The sequence below is a fragment of the Pleurodeles waltl genome, chromosome 10 (genome assembly GCF_031143425.1).
Source record: "Pleurodeles waltl isolate 20211129_DDA chromosome 10, aPleWal1.hap1.20221129, whole genome shotgun sequence".
Lineage (NCBI taxonomy): Eukaryota > Metazoa > Chordata > Amphibia > Caudata > Salamandridae > Pleurodeles > Pleurodeles waltl.
In genome coordinates this window covers 666,968,250-666,986,924 of record NC_090449.1, presented here as the reverse complement: position 1 = coordinate 666,986,924, position 18,675 = coordinate 666,968,250, and the positions used below count along the sequence as shown (strand labels likewise).

General features: G+C 43.2%; 1 protein-coding gene across 2 annotated transcripts in view; it reads left to right on the top strand.

Annotated features, from left to right (window-relative positions):
• The window catches only part of ESYT2 (extended synaptotagmin 2), a 542,370-nt gene that overhangs the window by 280,593 nt on the left and 243,102 nt on the right, over positions 1–18,675 (top strand). For both annotated transcript variants that reach the window (XM_069211166.1, XM_069211165.1), the window contains exon 4: positions 14,747–14,823. In XM_069211166.1, coding sequence (XP_069067267.1) covers positions 14,747–14,823 — 77 coding nt within the window. The remainder of the gene's footprint in view (positions 1–14,746; positions 14,824–18,675) is intronic.

Here is an 18,675-nt window from a genome sequence, read left to right as displayed (position 1 = left end):
AGGAATTTATATGTCTGTGGTGTAGCCATTGAGTAGTGTGGGCAGACAGGACCCTCCCTCCAGGCTCCTCCCTTTTTCTTTGGTGTCAGTTAGCAATATCATGAGGCCCGTGGGCAAGTAGTACAGAATGTCACAACTTGTGTGTCTCCTCACTATAAACATATAACAATTAAACCAACTCCCACTCCCCAGGACAAGCGTGTCCAGGCTCCCCCATCCAAGCTAACACAACAAACTTTTGGTGCTTGTGGGGTATCCACAAGCCTAATTAGTAGAGGGGTGGTGGTAGGGAGATGTCCCAGGCTCGGGTTCCCCCACGCAGCACAGTTGTCTGTCTTCTGTTGTGAGTGCCTGGGGGAATGGTGTGGTGAGCCCATGGGTGTCCAAAACTAGGGAAATGCAATATAGTTAAGTTCCTGGGCTATGCTTCATCAGGGTTACATCAAATGAGTATGTCCACCAACCCAGGTGTGATCTTTAGCATTATGATGCTAGAGACTGGCCGAGGGGCCAGATCCGTAGTCAGAGTCTGAGACATCCGTAGCCCTGTCATTTATCGGTGACGGGGAGCCCCATTAACATGCCGCTCAGGGACACCACTGCTTCCATTGCCTGCTGTCTTTCTATCTGTGTCTCGTCCTGTGACAGGGTGGCAGAGCTGCAAGGTCTGTTAAGTTGTGGTTGCCCAATCCGGGACTCACTACCAGGACCCGGCATGGGCCGCTGCTTTTTCCAGTCCCACACCTCCTGTGGGGTCTGGAAAAAAAAATGTTCCGTCTGGCGTCACCACCAGGAGTCTCGCCGGTAACAGCATTCCATAGTGAAATCCCAGCTGTCTGAGCTTCTTCTTGGCCTCTTGGAATGTGGAACAACGGCACTGCACCTCTCGGGAGAAATCTGCTATTCTCCACTAGGATGTCCCCTTTCAGACAAGCTTGGGCCAGTATGTGATCATGGTTCTTATAGTGGGGGAGCCACGCCACTACCAGTCTCGACGGAGCCCCTGTGAGCGGTGGCTTTGGTGGTACTCTATGGGCCTGCTCCAGCACATAGAATGAAGACAGCCCCTCCGGTGCGGCCTGCTCATGGAGCCATTGTTCCAAATACGCCAGCATACTGTCCCCCTCCACTCGCTCCTGTAAGCCCACTAGTCATATGTTGTTTCTGCGGGAGCGGTTTTCCACATCTTCTGCTCGGAGGTCCAGGGTACAAATCTTCATTTCCATAGCAGCCAATCTGCTATTCATGGAGGCGAGTTTAGAGGGGACTTCAGCCAGGTTGCGCTCCGCAATGGTGACCCTGTTGGCTAGGTAGCAATGATCATCCCGCAGTAGGCCCAAGTCCGCCCCCAGGGTGTCTATCTTTGTTTCTTATGCCTCCCGGAGGCTGTGATGGCTTACAGAAAATCCTGGAGGGTGAGGCCTCTCAACTGCGCAGTGTGGTCATTGTGACCGCTGTCGTCTCTGATGGGGTCCATAGGAGGTTCCGCCGGGGGAGTCCTCTGTGTCCTGGGCTTTCTTTCTTGTTGCCTTGTTCATTTTTACTGGTGGGGGGACGCCTTTGATAAGTGACCAGGATCAGAGTCTCTTCAAGTGAGACCTGCAGCAGGGTGTCATATGCAATGAGTTCTCTCTCGTGACCTTCGGCTGTGGTCAACCAGGGCCAAGGCTGCAGGGGAACAACATGAGTGCCACTCCTATAGTTTGTTCATATGTGGAGAGGTGCCCCCACCTCCAGGGTCGTAGCAAGGGTTGCCACCCATATATGTCACTTATCATGCCACTGCCCCCAATCTTTCGTTAAGAGTCTCGCCAGTGACACTGCCCCCCAGTGTCGCACTGTTCTCCAGGAGTTGTCTTGCCTGCTTCCACAAGGTCAGTCTGAGCTCCCAGTACCGTTTTTTATGCACAATTAACAGTGTAGCGGGGCTTGGCCGTCTTTACCTCAGGCCCCTAGAGACGATGGGCTTAGCCCAGGGCCCCCTCTATGGGGGTGACCAGATTGAGGGCCCTCTGTTGGCAGACCCCAGGGACTGGCAGCTCCCTTGAGCTCATACTTGTGATCCAGCTGGTGGCCCCTGTCCTCATAGGTTTCCTGTCTGATGCAGCTACCCAGTTGGGAGGTCAGAATGGTCCCTACCGCCACTCCCGATGGTCTCCCACTTTGGGGCCCCAGGTGCTCGACTCACCACTCTTGCCTCCACTGCGGCTCATGAGCCTGCATAGTCACTGGAATTCCGTAGGCCGCACTCCCCATCTTTCTCCTCCGTACACAGGTCCGGGTGTTGTCACTCCAAGAAGCTCTCCAGGTGGGTCTCTTGGCCCAGCAGGGGACTTTCTCCACAATCACAAGCTGGGCCCATTCCACCGGCACTGGAGCACCCAGGTGCCGCCTGCTGTCACGTCAGTTGCTGCCGGGGCGATTCAGGGCTCCAGTCACTGCTGGATACTCCTCCTCGCTGGTCAGCTCCCGCTCAAGTCAAGATCTGCCTGATACTCCAGGGCCCCCTCAGCAATGCAGCTCCTCCATGCAAGTAATCGTGCCATCAATCTTCACTGGGGGTGTTGCTGCGACATGCAGCCTTATGGAACCGCCATCTTTGAGCCTTGCGGCCCTGTTCGTGCTCAAGTGGATCAGTCCTTTCCGACTCCCTGTCAATTAATGTCACCACTCTAACGTCCCTCCATGCTGTGTCCCACTTCTGGAGCCTCGGGGACCCCCATGGTAAATGTAAGGGGTCAGGATGATGCTGGATTCGGTTCAGCTGGCCAGAGCTTCTGCGAGTGCTGCTCACTCCGTGGCCACGCCCCCCTTTAGTGTGTGTTTCATATATGCAAATTCTGTATTACTGATACAGTGAATATTGGGATTATTACTTATTGATAAATAAAATAATTAAATGTGACAGGTGTGAATACACTGCCTCACCCTTTGAAGTGATGTTGAATCTAAGCAAGCTGGTTCCATTGCTCAAAGACAAGCGCTGCAAGTGTAGGGGCTCTGACTGACGTGTGACTGATTTGTAAGTGTCGAGTTGTTGTCCAGAAATGTAGATTGAAGATGGTTTACTATTGTTGACTCTCTGGTTTAAAGCAATATAATTGTGTTGCTTCTCTGATGAGCTGTTGTCAATGGTGGGTGGACAATGAACCGCTGCTGATCAACATGGGATGGGGGAAGGGTCAAGCCTGGTGCAGGTAGGCATGAAGTAATTGATGTGTAATTAATTGTAAGGCACACATACACTGAAATACTTTATGGCACTAAGGTATTGAAGTGGAAGTCTAAAAGGAAAAAGGCAATGAGTGAAGAAGAAAGATGTGTTTTTGAAGATTTGGGCTCAGCCAGGTGATCACTGATTTGACATAGATGCAATGGACACGCATTCTAGTATTTTGGCCAGTGACCCAAAGGGTACAGCTACTACAATTGGCCTTTCATAACGAGATACTCACAGAAGTAGATTTGAGCTGGAACAAGAGAGTCTGGATGGTTTATACGTGGTGACTATATCTCAAGAATAGAGGTCTTTTGTAATTGAAGGCCTCAGTGAGTAAGACACAGAACATTGATGAAGACTGATTGGGAGCAGTCCTGTGTGACATGATGGCATTTCATTGCATGCAAGTTGGATGCTAAATTTCTGGGCACGCTAAAACGTTTACTGCGTAGGAATTAGTAAAGGGCATGCCACACAATGGCCATAGCCCCACTGATCACCAACCCCTCATCTAGTCAGATTTTAATTTTAGAGAAGTTTCTCCCATCCAACATTGTATACTCTCGAGAGTTTCACTGAGATAGTCGATCGAGTTGGCGGAATGCTCATAGTCTGCTGAGTAGTTCAGTATTAACTTCAGAGGGCACTCACTTTTATCCAAGGAACGAAGTGAGGGAGCCCTCAGCCACATACAGATAGCAGATGTGACCACTCTCGATATTGTTCAGCGGGCCCTGTTCGAATTATTTACCTGCTCTGAAATTCTGATTAGGCATTAGTTGTGCTAAATCCCCAGTGAAGGTTATTGGTTCTTCAGGGCTAGTTCTTCGAACTCAGCCCATATTGTCCAGTTTTACCAAGCAGTGTTCCTTCACAGACTTTTATCAGGCACAGAACAAGTTTCTGAGGGCAAGTATTCCAAACAGGCAAGCTTCCTACTGCAAGCAGTCTTTTCTTTTCTCAGGAGAATACAGTATCTCTTAAAATTCCAAGAAGAAAAATGATTTCCAAATTCAGTAGACAGGTGTTGGAGGCAGAGGGTTTGGTCGTAGCAGTGGAAGTCTCTAGTGTCCATGACAGGTCGGCATGGACGTGTTTTCGTCCAGAAAGTAGTAAGCCATTCTTCGGGTAGGAGTATGGTCTCATTTTTAGTTGCTCAAACATATGTCTTAATCGCTAAATTCTGTGGATCATTGGTGGTGATCCTTAAACTAATCCTGATGAAACACCAACTCTCCAGACAACTGTTTTTGAAGCAATCTCATGTGTTTCCTGCTTTAGGAATGTGCTTTGTGTTGCACATTGTTTTCCAGAACCCCTACACAAACATTTCAGCATGGCAGCATCCTGGTGCAGCTATGTGGATCTCTTTTGATCCCCTAGGAAGCACTTCACCCAGCTGTGCCACAGTAAATAGGCAGTAAGCTGTCCACCCTGGCGTGCTTTCTGAATACAATTTGGTGTTTGTGTTCCTAGTCCATCCCTCACCTGCTGCACCTTGTCTATGGATCCTTGTCAGACTGTGCTAGAGGACAGCGTAATTCTGTTAGTAATGTGGGTCTCCTATGACGGTATTGTGGCTGAATTTAGGCCTATATCTATTTCATAAAACTGATTTATGCTTCTGTGGTAACTGAAAGCGGATTTCCTCACTGGTTGTCTCTGTTAATCAAGAGCTACAAATTAAAAGCTGCTTACAGTCGTTTAGCAGGGAGCATGCTTTCCGAACTAAAAGCGGTCCTGAATGCATTTAGCTCTAAAGTGACTAGGAAAAGATGATACTTTGCTACCACTTTTCATAAGGTAACTGCACTAGGGACCTGAAACAAGGCTGTTACATAAGAGGGTCGGTTATGGTAATTTCGAAATTAACATGTATATCGGTAGTCATAGAAACCGTGGCTGAGCCTAATTAGTTGGCTCCTTTCACTGTAGAAGTGTCAAAACAAACCTTTAAATGAAAAAAGAGGAAAGACACCTGAAAGGTGACATTTCTTTAAATGCTTCTGCAAACATACAGCTCCCACCTTAAAACAAATACAACTTTGTTTTACAATACTTCTGGTGCCTCTACCTGATTGAGTTGATCACCACCTCCTCTTCTGAGACAGTACCACAGGTAAGCAAATACAACTCTAGCTCTGTGAGCTCTTGGAGAACAATACACATTCATAGTCCTTTCTCTGTGCTTAAAATGGCACATACTGCACTTGCCAGTTCTGAAAGCACTAACTCAATGAAGCTTACTTCATTGAGTGAGAGTGGAATGCACTCGCTTCATTTAGTGAGAGTGGAATGCACTCAATTGAATGAGAGTGGAATGCACTCACTTCAGTGAGTGAGAGTGGAATGCAAACTCAGGCTTCCTGTATCATTGCCATCTATACAGAGGTTGCTAACAGTTATGCCATATTTTTTCCCAACGCATTATTTGTGAAAATAAATAATAAGTGCAGAGGCCCAACGTTTTTCTCAGGAACCCACCACTGGTGCTGTTGAAAGCCAGCTTGACAGAAGAAGAAGGAGGATGTCTAGTTTTGAGTGAAACATGTGCCTCGTTCCACTCCTTTTTACTTCCTCGCTCTTTCACTCACTCGTGCAGGTTCTTTGTCATCCCCAACTTCTCCCTTTGTATCTATTCTCCCATCTTCCTATCCTCCTCATAGCTACCTTCCCTGTGTTTTGTTCTCTTGTTGCGGGTGCAAGTCAGATGTTATAAAATAAGAGTCCTGGTCTACAAGAATGAGTCTCAGCTCCCAGCAATGTCACAAATGAATCACTGTTGTCAATTACAATTGTGTTTTAAGGAACATTTGAGGGGTCTTAGGTATCTATAGGTTGAAAGATGGCACAATGGAAAAAAAGAGAAACTTATCACTGCAGGGGTGTGGCTTCGAGCTTGTGGCGGCTACTGCTATCTCCCTTGTAACACCATCTAATTTAAAATATGGCATCAACTTTGACTCCAGAAAGTTCAGCTTTTGGTGCTGCAGTGATCCTATTGCCTTTGAAGGTGGTAGTAGGTCTACCTACCTCTCGACCTCTGGCCAGGCTCTGGTGCAGATTAGACGACTGTGTCCAAGACTATAGCATTTGTCACAGGATAATAAAAAGGAAAACCGATGAAGAAATACTCTGCAAAAATAGAATTTACTCAGAGGAATAACTATAACAGATTTTGTATGTAAGACAAAAGAATAACAACATTGAAATAATGTGTCCTTAGATCAAATTTAAAACGGATTAGGAAAAGGTTACTGCTAGGGTAATGAACAGAGTTAAGGTGATATTTAGATGTGTGTTTAGAGTAAAAGTTAATTTAGGGGCAGGGAATAGGTTCAGCACTTTCATTAGAGTTACATTAGATGTTACGGTAAAGTTGTGATTATGTGAGTAATAGTTTTAAGTTAAGTTACCATTAGGGTGTGATTAAGAGTATTGCATAAATATCCTGTGTGAGGTGCTAAATTGTAGTGCTCGATTACGAAGAAGCCATAAAATATAGGTGCAAATTGCCAGCCGGTTAAATAGTGATAGCGAATGGCGTGGCAATTAGCAGATTCACTATTTTAATCAGATTGTGAGTTGGACATCTCAAAACTCAATCACCTCCGCTTTACCAGCTGATAATGAAGAACCTCTTCCCTCAGACGCTGTTAGCGCTATTGTCTTACAAGCATAGAAGCCACACATACGAATGAGAATCTTTGACAAAAGGGGATTGATAATCGAATAGTAAATAATTCCCTGTTGCAGATATTTAGTCTGCATTCCCTCCTGAAAAGTTGCCATTACAAATGGATATGTTTTAGTGTCTGGTTGACATAAAACAGTCACCCAAGTTTCTTCTTGAAATATGTTTTTAACGTTAAAGCAATTTATATGTTGCTCATTCTCTGTGGCTAAATATCGAACTGCATTGTTCCTAACTGTAATTTGAAGGTTCTATTTGACTTGTAAGGAAATTTACTAGTAGTTTTCTTACTATACAAGTGTAAGTTAAACAATCATCTGGCACAAAATAGTACAATAGAGCTTGATAGAACACAAACCTGCATCAGTTGTGAAAGCCCACCTACTGCCTCGAGTTTTCAGAAGGTGGGTGTTGTCAGCCCACTACAAGCCTTTGGCTTTCATGAATGAGACCCTTTTAGCTATTTGCTTCAAATATCATATTGTCAGAGCTGGGACTATAGGCAACTCCAAATGTTTGAGGATTAATGCAACTAGAAACACGAAGTTCCCATGCACCACTTGGCCCAAGAGGTGGGACCTTCGAAGTGAGAACAGATTGGTTAGAGCAGAAATTCAGTCAACAGGTTATCGTCATCTTTTAATTAGCATTCAGTTTGGTAGGAGTCAATAATGCAATTGTTGGTATGGTTTTCAACTTTTTATTTAAATCTTTTTTGTAGTTAGTCTTTATTAGAATAAAGAGTTCAAGGTTTGAGAAGTGAAAACATAAAAGCTGTAACAGAACTTTGCAATAAAGAGAGGTTAGAGAAACTCAAAACAGCATGAAATCAAAAGCAGAATTAAAAGATTTTTCCCAGAGTAAATCTGAGAAGCATTAGCAAAGCGTATGAGTCACAATGTATCTGAGTTGAAGTGCTCTCAAAGAAACTCTGCAAAAGGGATTCTCTAGCAGTCTAGTAAAAAAGCCCTTCTCTCTAGTCTGGGAACATACATTTATACAAGAAAACATCTCAGGAAAATGCAACACTCCGTAAAGTTTCATGAAGATAGCGGTGCATCTGGACCAGTAAGACAACGTGTCTTCATGGTAACAGGTCAGCTTTCGTGGATTTAGACATCCTAAACACAAGATGCATTTAACTACAACTTGTAATATGATTAACAATTTGGTTTCATGCTTTCAGCACTTCTTTAAGACAAAACAAGTCATGGTAAGTGCAGGATATAACTATGAGATCACTCCCATACTCATATGCTTCCATAGACAAACATATCCATAAAGAAACAACTTTTGAGGATTAAATTATTATTTCAATATGATATTATACTTTACATAGATCAAATGGGTAAGCGAGCTAAACCCCAACACAATCGCCATTCATACTGCTGTTTCAAGAATACATTTCCATCTCGAAAAGATATATACTTATGACTATGACACAGGTCAGAGCAAAGCAAAGAAGATAGGGAAGAAAAAGAAAAATGCATTTGTCAGTGTTTTAAGCTGAACACGTCTTCATGAAAACTCTATGTGCAAAGCCATGTTTTAAGCAGTATTCAGTTGAGGCCTACATGATATATTGTTAGGGTAAATTATTTCAGTCTTTAATTAGAAAAATTGTTTCACAATATCTTTGATCCTTCCAGTGATGAGTATTATCTCAGTGTTATGTGATGGGCTGCTTTGGTGTATCATTTCGCCTTCTAGGAAGTACACCTCTTAGAATACTTGCAAGCCTATTTTACATCTGAAAAGTACCCTCAGTCATTACTCGTTTTTTGTCAGTGAATTGTTTGTTTCATATGTGCATTGTGTACAAAAAGCAGTTGTTTATTTTTGTGCTGTACGGCATGCTGGTTTGCGGTCACCAAAACAACAAATATAAAAGGATGCCAACTGTTCAATCCAATAGGTGTGCCTTCAAACTGAAAAGGCAATCCAGGGCTATTTGCTTTATTAGCACTTGTTGGACTGCAAAAAAAAAACTGCACTCCTGAATTTCTGTAAACGCTGGTTCGATGGCATATGTCGCTGCAGATACACATGTGTGGCACAGTCCGCTGCCTGGTGTTGGGCTCGGAGTATTACAAGTTGTTTTTCTTCGAAGAAGTCTTTTTGGTCACGGGACCGAAGGACTCCTCCCTCCTCGGCTCCATTGCGCATGGGCGTCGACTCCATCTTAGATTGTTTTTTTCCGCTGTCGGGTTCGGACGTATTCCTTTTCGCTCCGTGTTTCGGTTCGGAAAGTTAGTCAGAATCTCGGAAGAAAGCGTCGGTATTGTTCCGTTCGGTATCGGAATAGTTAGGTACATCGACACCGATCATCGGAAGACTTTGGGGTAGTTTCGATCCCCCATCGGGGCCTGGTCGGTCCGACCGCGTGCGACATCGAAGCCGATGGAACGGACCCCGTTTCGTTTCTGCCCAAAATGTCACAGTAAGTATCCTTATACAGATCAGCACTTGGTCTGTAACTTGTGCTTGTCCCCCGAGCACAAGGAGGATACCTGTGAAGCCTGTCGAGCCTTCCGGTCCAGAAAAACACTCCGGGACCGAAGAGCCAGGCGTCAACAAATGGCGTCCACGTCGACAAAACAACGTTTCGACGAGGAAGAGGAAACATTCTCGGTTCCGGAATCAGAATCCGGAGACTCCGACGTCGAACAACAGCAACAAACTGTGAGTAAGACGTCGAAAAGTAAATCCATCGACAAACCCAAAGCCCAGGGGACGCCACTGCCAACAGGCCATGGCTCGACCCATAAAACAGGCGACCCGTCGAAGGCGCCGAAAAAGGGCACGCCCATAGCGAAGACACCCGACTCCGGTCGAGGGACCGCCATGGAGCAACCTCGGAGCCGAGAAAGCGGCTCCGAGAGACAAAAACAAGATACCGGCACCGAAAAACATCGGCACCGAGAATCCATGCCGAAAGGAACAAAAGTTCTGTTGGTGCCGAAACCGAAAAAAGATTCTCTCTCGGCGCCGAAAAATACCACACCTTCATCCTACTCACAGGAACAAGGAATAAGTGGCCAAATGCACAGATTTGGACAAGAGCTCCAAAGTGTAGAATCGGACTACACACAAAAAAGTCACGCCTCCGCCCTCTCCACCACAGGCATCGCCGGCACAAACACCGCCACAAATGCACTCACCAGCGCAAACTACCATAAGTCATGACGATCAGGATCAAGACGCTTGGGACCTGTATGACACCCCAGTGCCGGACAATGATCCCGAGTCATACCCCACAAAGCCGTCACCGCCAGAGGACAGTACCTCATACTCGCAACTGGTGGCTAGGGCAGCAGAATTCCACAATGTCCAACTGCATTCCGATCCTATAGAGGATGATTTTTTATTTAACACCCTCTCGGCTACACACAGCCAATATCAATGTCTCCCAATGCTACCAGGGATGTTACGGCACGCAAAACAAATTTTTGAAGAGCCTGTAAAATCAAGAGCCATCACCCCAAGGGTGGATAAGAAATACAAACCACCACCCACAGACCCAGTGTTTATTACTTCGCAGTTACCACCTGACTCCGTGGTAGTAGGGGCAGCTCGCAAGAGAGCAAATTCACATACATCTGGCGACGCCCCACCTCCGGACAAAGAAAGCCGAAAATTTGATGCGGCAGGGAAAAGAGTAGCATCACAGGCAGCCAACCAGTGGCGCATCGCAAATTCACAAGCGCTGTTGGCCAGATATGACCGCGCACACTGGGACGAGATGCAACTTCTCGTAGACCATCTTCCCCAGGAATACCAAAAAAGGGCGCAGCAAATAGTGGAAGAGGGACAAACGATCTCAAACAATCAAATCCGCTCTTCACTAGACGCAGCCGATACTGCAGCAAGAACAGTCAACACTGCTGTCACCATAAGGAGACACGCTTGGCTACGCACTTCAGGCTTCAAACCTGAAATCCAGCAGGCTGTCCTTAATATGCCCTTCAACGAGAAACAACTTTTTGGCTCTGAAGTGGATACAGCCATTGAAAAACTTAAAAAGGACACAGACACGGCCAAGGCCATGGGCGCACTCTACTCCCCGCAGAGCAGAGGCTCTTTCAGAAAAACTCCATTTAGAGGGGGGTTTCGTGGCCAACCCACAGACACCACCAGCCAACAAACAAGAACCACACCATATCAGGGTTCCTTCCAAAGGGGAGGTTTCAGGGGATATCAGGGGGGTCAATTCCCAAGGAGTAGGGGAAGATTCCAGACTCCAAAAACACCTCCACCTAAACAGTGACTTTCAAGTCACGCAACCCCTTCACTCAACACCAGTGGGGGGAAGACTAAGCCAATTCTACCAATCTTGGCAACAGATTACAACAGACAATTGGGTATTAGCAATAATCCAACATGGCTATTGCATAGAATTCCACAACTTCCCACCAAACATCCCCCCCAAAACACGCAAAATGTCACCACAACATTTAGAACTTTTAGGACTAGAAGTTCAAGCACTACTGCAAAAGGATGCAATAGAGTTAGTACCAGTACAACAAAAAAACACAGGAGTTTACTCCCTGTACTTTCTAATTCCAAAAAAAGACAAAACATTAAGACCAATATTAGATCTCAGGACACTAAATACCTACATCATATCGGACCATTTTCACATGGTCACACTACAAGACATCATTCCACTGCTCAAACAGCAAGATTACATGACCACATTAGACCTAAAGGATGCGTACTTTCATATACCAATACACCCTTCTCACAGAAAGTACCTACGGTTCGTATTCAAAGGAATACATTACCAATTCAAGGTGTTGCCATTCGGAATAACAACTGCACCAAGAGTGTTCACAAAATGTCTAGCAGTAGTAGCAGCACACATCAGGAGACAACAGATACATGTGTTCCCTTACCTAGACGATTGGCTAATCAAGACCAACACAGTAAAAAAATGCGCAAACGACACCACATTTGTCATACAAACCCTTCACAAACTGGGGTTTTCCATCAACTATACAAAATCACACCTAGAACCGTGTCAAACACAACAATATCTAGGAGCAACCATCAACACATCAAAAGGAATTGCCACTCCAAGTCCACAAAGAGTGCAGGCATTCCACAAGGTAATAAGTGCTATGTTTCCAAACCAAAAGATACAAGCAAAATTTGTGCTAAAACTTCTAGGCATGATGTCATCATGCATAGCCATTGTCCCAAACGCAAGACTACACATGCGACCCTTACAACAGTGTCTAGCATCACAATGGTCACAGGCACAGGGTCAACTTCAAAATCTGGTGTTGGTAGACCGCCAAACATACCTCTCGCTTCTATGGTGGAACAGCAAAAATTTAAACAAAGGGCGGACATTTCAGGACCCAGTGCCTCAATACGTTATAACAACAGATGCTTCCATGACAGGGTGGGGAGCACACCTCAATCACCACAGCATTCAAGGACAATGGGATATACACAAAACAAAATTTCATATCAATTACCTAGAACTGTTAGCAGTATTTCTAGCGTTAAGAGCCTTCCAACCCATAATAACACACAAATACATTCTTGTCAAAACAGACAACATGACAACAATGTATTATTTAAACAAACAAGGAGGAACACACTCAACACAATTGTGCCTCCTAACACAGAAAATTTGGCAGTGGGCGATTCACAACAACATTCGCCTAATAGCACAATTTATTCCAGGAATACAAAACCAACTAGCAGACAACCTTTCGCGAGACCACCAACAAGTCCACGAATGGGAAATTCACCCCCAAGTTCTGAACAAGTACTTTCAAATTTGGGGAACACCCCAGATAGATTTGTTCGCAACAAAAGAAAACTCAAAATGCCAAAACTTCGCATCCAGGTACCCACACCGCGAATCACAAGGCAATGCTCTATGGATGAGTTGGTCAGGGATATTTGCGTACGCTTTTCCCCCTCTCCCTCTCCTTCCATATCTAGTAAACAAGTTGAGTCAAAACCAACTCAAACTCATACTGATAGCACCCACATGGGCAAGACAACCTTGGTATACAACTCTACTAGACCTTTCACTAGTACCGCATGTCAAACTACCCAACAGGCCAGATCTGTTAACACAACACAAACAACAGATCAGGCATCCAAACCCAGCATCATTGAATCTGGCAATTTGGCTCCTGAAATCCTAGAATTCGGACACTTAGACCTCACACAAGAATGCATGGAGGTCATAAAACAAGCTAGAAAACCTTCCACTAGACACTGCTATGCATCTAAGTGGAAAAGATTTGTTTACTACTGCCATTCCAATCAAATACAACCATTACATGCCTCTACTAAAGACATAGTAGGATACTTACTACATTTGCAAAAAGCAAATCTCGCTTTTTCATCTATAAAAATACACCTCGCAGCAATATCTGCTTACCTACAAACTACTCATTCATCGTCTCTATTTAGAATACCAGTTATTAAAGCATTCATGGAAGGGCTAAAGAGAATTATACCACCAAGAACACCACCAGTTCCTTCATGGAATCTTAACATCGTCTTAACAAGACTCATGGGTCCACCTTTCGAACCCATGCATTCCTGTGAAATGCAATATCTAACCTGGAAGGTCGCATTTCTCATTGCAATCACATCCCTCAGAAGAGTAAGTGAAATACAGGCATTTACCATACAAGAACCATTTATTCAAATACACAACAATAAAATAGTTCTAAGAACAAATCCAAAATTTCTGCCAAAAGTAATCTCACCATTCCATTTAAATCAAACAGTAGAATTGCCAGTGTTCTTCCCACAACCAAATTCTGTGGCTGAAAGGGCACTACATACATTAGACATCAAAAGAGCACTAATGTATTACATTGACAGAACAAAGCTAATCAGGAAAACAAAACAACTGTTCATAGCTTTTCAAAAACCACACATAGGAAATCCAATCTCTAAACAAGGCATTGCTAGATGGATAGTCAGATGCATTCAAACATGCTATCTTAAAGCCAAAAGAGAATTGCCTATTACACCAAAGGCACACTCAACCAGAAAGAAAGGTGCTACAATGGCCTTTCTAGGAAACATTCCTATGAGCGAAATATGTAAGGCTGCAACCTGGTCTACGCCTCATACGTTTACTAAACACTACTGTGTAGACGTACTAAATGCACAACAAGCTACAGTGGGCCAAGCTGTACTAAGAACATTATTCCAAACTACTTCAACTCCTACAGGCTAAACCACCGCTTTTAGGGGAGGTAACTGCTTTATAGTCTATGCCACACATGTGTATCTGCAGCGACATATGCCATCGAACTGAAAATGTCACTTACCCAGTGTACATCTGTTCGTGGCATTAGTCGCTGCAGATTCACATGTACCCTCCCACCTCCCCGGGAAGCCTGTAGCCGTTTAGAAGTAGATCATAAATCTTAAACATCTGAACATTTGTAAATAATTATTAGAAACTCTTAACGTACATACATATTCACTCCATTGCATGGGCACTATTTATACCAAACAACTCCATCCTCACCCTCTGCGGGGAAAACAATCTAAGATGGAGTCGACGCCCATGCGCAATGGAGCCGAGGAGGGAGGAGTCCTTCGGTCCCGTGACCAAAAAGACTTCTTCGAAGAAAAACAACTTGTAATACTCCGAGCCCAACACCAGGCAGCGGACTGTGCCACACATGTGAATCTGCAGCGACTAATGCCACGAACAGATGTACACTGGGTAAGTGACATTTTCATTAGGCTGCAAAATGTTTTATGCTATTTCCAGCAAGACTTTATCTCTATCTTTGACTCAACCTTGCAACGGATATTCAGAGTTCTTTATTTTATTTCAGCCCCTGAGAATAGATGGTGTAAAGGTGTATACTGAAAATGTGGACAAGAGGCAAATCATATTAGATCTGCAAATAAGGTACGCTTGAAATTGTTTTGGTAAGCAATGCATACAGGTCATTAAATATTGCAGCGTTTTCCAGTTTGCTGTTGTGGAATTCCTAAACAGTTGCATACTTTTATTCTTAGACATCCACTATTTTAAAACTCTTCTCTCTCAGAGGTAACTGTTGGCTTTCATTACTTGTGTTGTCTAGTCAGATTGGTTGGAAACAAATATGAAACCACTGCCAAAATGACAAGTCTCTTGTTAAAGTATCCTCAAATCATTCTTAAACAGTAAAACGAATAGAAGAGAAAATTGTACAGTTGATATCATACACAGTGGTATACACCACACCAGTGGCAGTTGCAGATCACATTAGAGACAAAAACATGCGGAGCCAAAGGCAGCAATTGGGATTTCAACCCAATATGACCAATGTGTTCAACAGGGCTGTAGCATGGCAGTCCCACACGAGAGGATTTGTTATTGGAGTAAGCTTGGAATTTGGCACAATAGAAGAGTACTAAATTGTATGCCTGAATGACACTTCTGCATTACTATCATCACTGTGCCTTGGGTGTGATGATACGTTTGGATTCATCTGTGCATTCCAAGATGGCCAGGGTGGGTAGTGGTTTAGAACTGAGAATATCCACACAGCAGGAATATTCTGAAGGTGAGGCCTTTCCTTTTGAGGCAACGTAAAGGGTTTGGAGAATGACAATTCTTATAGGTTTACTGTATAAAGAATCATGATTTTATTAAAGACAAGGAGGCTAGCATTATGCATAAATCTTTTATGCACCCCTTCTGAGCAGCACATTGAAAGTACCAAAGTAGACCACAACTACATCATAATAAAATAGAATCCTCCAGTCCATATAAATTTCCTCACTCTCCATTTTCTTCCTCTTTTGTTTCTGTTCGTCAGCTTCCTCCTTTCCTACATTTTCAAAATACCAAATTCCTTCGGATCTGCAAAAAAATGAACAATTAAAATATATGTATTTTTTTACCTCCTTTTTTAAAAAAAACATTATACTTTATTTGATCTTAATTTAAACCTTACATTTATGATACAAAACAATCACAATTAATAAAACGGAGAGGGTGTGGTGGGATAATGCTAGCTTCCTTGTCTCTAATAAAATATGCAGTAAACCTATAAGAATCAATTTTATGGCAAGACAGGAGGCTAGCATTATGCATGTTCAAAGTTTCTCAAAACACAGCGTGAAACATGTTCTACAGGCTTAAAATAGACCTTTCTAAATGCGCAGCATTCGACCAATCAGCTGCTTTCATAATCTCATTCAATTTTCCACCAGACAAAAAAGTCTTACTTGCCGTGACACCCCTTATTGAATGTGCCGTCAAATTTGTTAAATCAATCTTTGCTTCTTTCACCGCACATTTAACCGACCTTGCCAATGGTAGCATTCGTAATCAGTTTGAATGGCTTCACATACGAAATCAATAACTGATTCGCTCCTGCACTCCTGTTCCCTACTGTTCTGCATCCATACTCCTTAATACATCAGACCACACACAATTTAGGGGAATTATCCAAAACTGGATAAAAAATTGAACTTAACATAGTTTTTGTTCTTTTCCATATCTTGAACAAATCCCCTGCTGGTTGATAAACTCTATTTGATAATTCTAAAGCTCCTATATCTGATACTCTTCTAAAAGATATTAAACATAACAAAGTTGCCAACTTTCAAGACAGTTCTCATGTTCCTAAATACTTATTGTTCGGCCATTGCTGAAATAACTTTACAATCAATTCAACATCTCAAAGGGAGTGATACTTAGAACTCGGACCACTTTTTCATTTTATTCCTTTCATCACTCTACAAATAAGGGGACTCCTTTCAATTGATACTCCCTGTAACAATGACTGGACGAATGATAACAATTCACAGTTCTGTATGAAAGACCCTGATCAAAAAGCTCTGCTAAGAAATTAGCCACCTCTATCTCATCAGCTTCCACAGGATCCAATTTCCTTGCCACGCACCAATGACACCATACTCCCTAAGCACCTCTGTACCTCTTCTTAGTTCCTGGAGGCCATGATTCATTGAGAAATCCTGAAGCTGATTCCTAAAGTTTTGAGAATCTTCCAGATCTCCTGAAACTTTCCAGACTAGAAGGTTGAGCAAATCTGATAAAATCAACAGATATTCTACTCCCTTCTGCTCCTGCTAATAACCCCTTCCTCGACTTTATCAAATAAGGTCTGCCTAAAGCCATCTCCAAGGCTGTCGGAAACCATGGTTGTGTCTTCCTAAAAGGTGTCAGTAACACTATCTGATGCCCTTGTTTCCTGCAGTGCAACAGTGCTCTCTGAATCATGGAAAAGGAGGGAATTGCATACCATTTCTTGCCTGCCCAATCCTGCATGAACACATTTAATGCCATTGCCCCTGGGTTTAGTCTCCAACTGTAACAGCCTTTCAATTGAAATCTCAAACTGGGCGCAAAATGATCCACTTCTAACAAGCCTAAATTTTCCACTATTTTCTAGAAAATATATCTGTCTAGCTTCCAGGCGCTGAAATCCATCTGATTCCTCGAGTTCCCATCCGCCATAAGATTGCAATGTCCTGGAAAGTATTATGCTTTCAAAGCAATCTGGTGCTCCAAGCAAAAATTCCACATTTATATCACTAAGTCTGCCAATCTCTTCAACCTGCTTCCACCTAACTTGTTTATGTAAGTTACTGCTGTTATGTTGTCCATATTCAATAACACTGACATTCCCTGAAAGTTGCTTGAAAAAGCGAACAGCAAATAACCCTGTCTTTATTTCTAAGCAATGGATGTGCTCCCTTTTCTCTAACACATTCCACATTCCACCTGTTTCTTGATTTGAAAAAACTCTTCCCCAACCTAATGAACTTGTGATGTTATCAGGACAAAATCTCGCCATGTTCCAAAAATTGCAACCCCATTCTATGCTTCTGGATTCTCCAACCATTAAGCAGCTCTTTCCTTGCCTCCACAGTCAGCTGTATTTTGTTTCCATATCATAGACCTTTTGTTAGAGCAGTTCTCTTCAATCTCTGTAGCATTCTGTAATGTAACTGACCTGGAAAAATCATCTGAATTAAAGATGAAAGTAAACCAATCACACGTGCTAAATCTCTTAAAACAATATCCTCCCCTTTTAATATTTTCCTTATTTCCTCTCTTATCTTCTATATTTTCTTCAGTGGAAGTTCTAACTGGCACTTAACTGTATCTACCACAAAACCTAAAAACTCCAGCGTTTGGTTTGGATTAAAAACTGATTCTTCCAAATTTACTATGAATCCTAACAGTTCCATAAGCTCCCTTACCGAAATCAGATCCCACTTCACATTTTCCACACTCTGATTCAAAATCAGAATATCATATAGATAAATTATCAGTCTTACACCCCTCTGTTTTACATAACCAACCACTGGTCTCATTACTTTTGTAAAACACTAAGAGGCTGACGACAAAACAAAATGAAGACATGGAAATTGGTACAGCTGTTGTTTCCATCTGTTCTGTAGCAATCTCTTGACTTTTTTCTTGGATGGGAATAGTGGAATACGTATCTCTGAGATCCAGTTTCATCATCCAATCTCCCTCTGACAACATGCCCCTTAAAAGATGGATACTTTTCAGCTTGAAATGTCTGAGTTACAAGTTGATTTAGTTCTCTCAAATTTATCACTGGTCTCCACCCTTTGTCCTTTTTCGCAACTAAGAAAAGGCTACTCACAAACTCTGTTTTGCATTCCAGTACCTTTACAATAGCGTTCTTTGCCAACATTTGATTCACCTCTTCTATTACAATGACTTGTGAAGTTTCTTGAAAAAACTTTTATTTTGGTTCTTTGTCCTGAT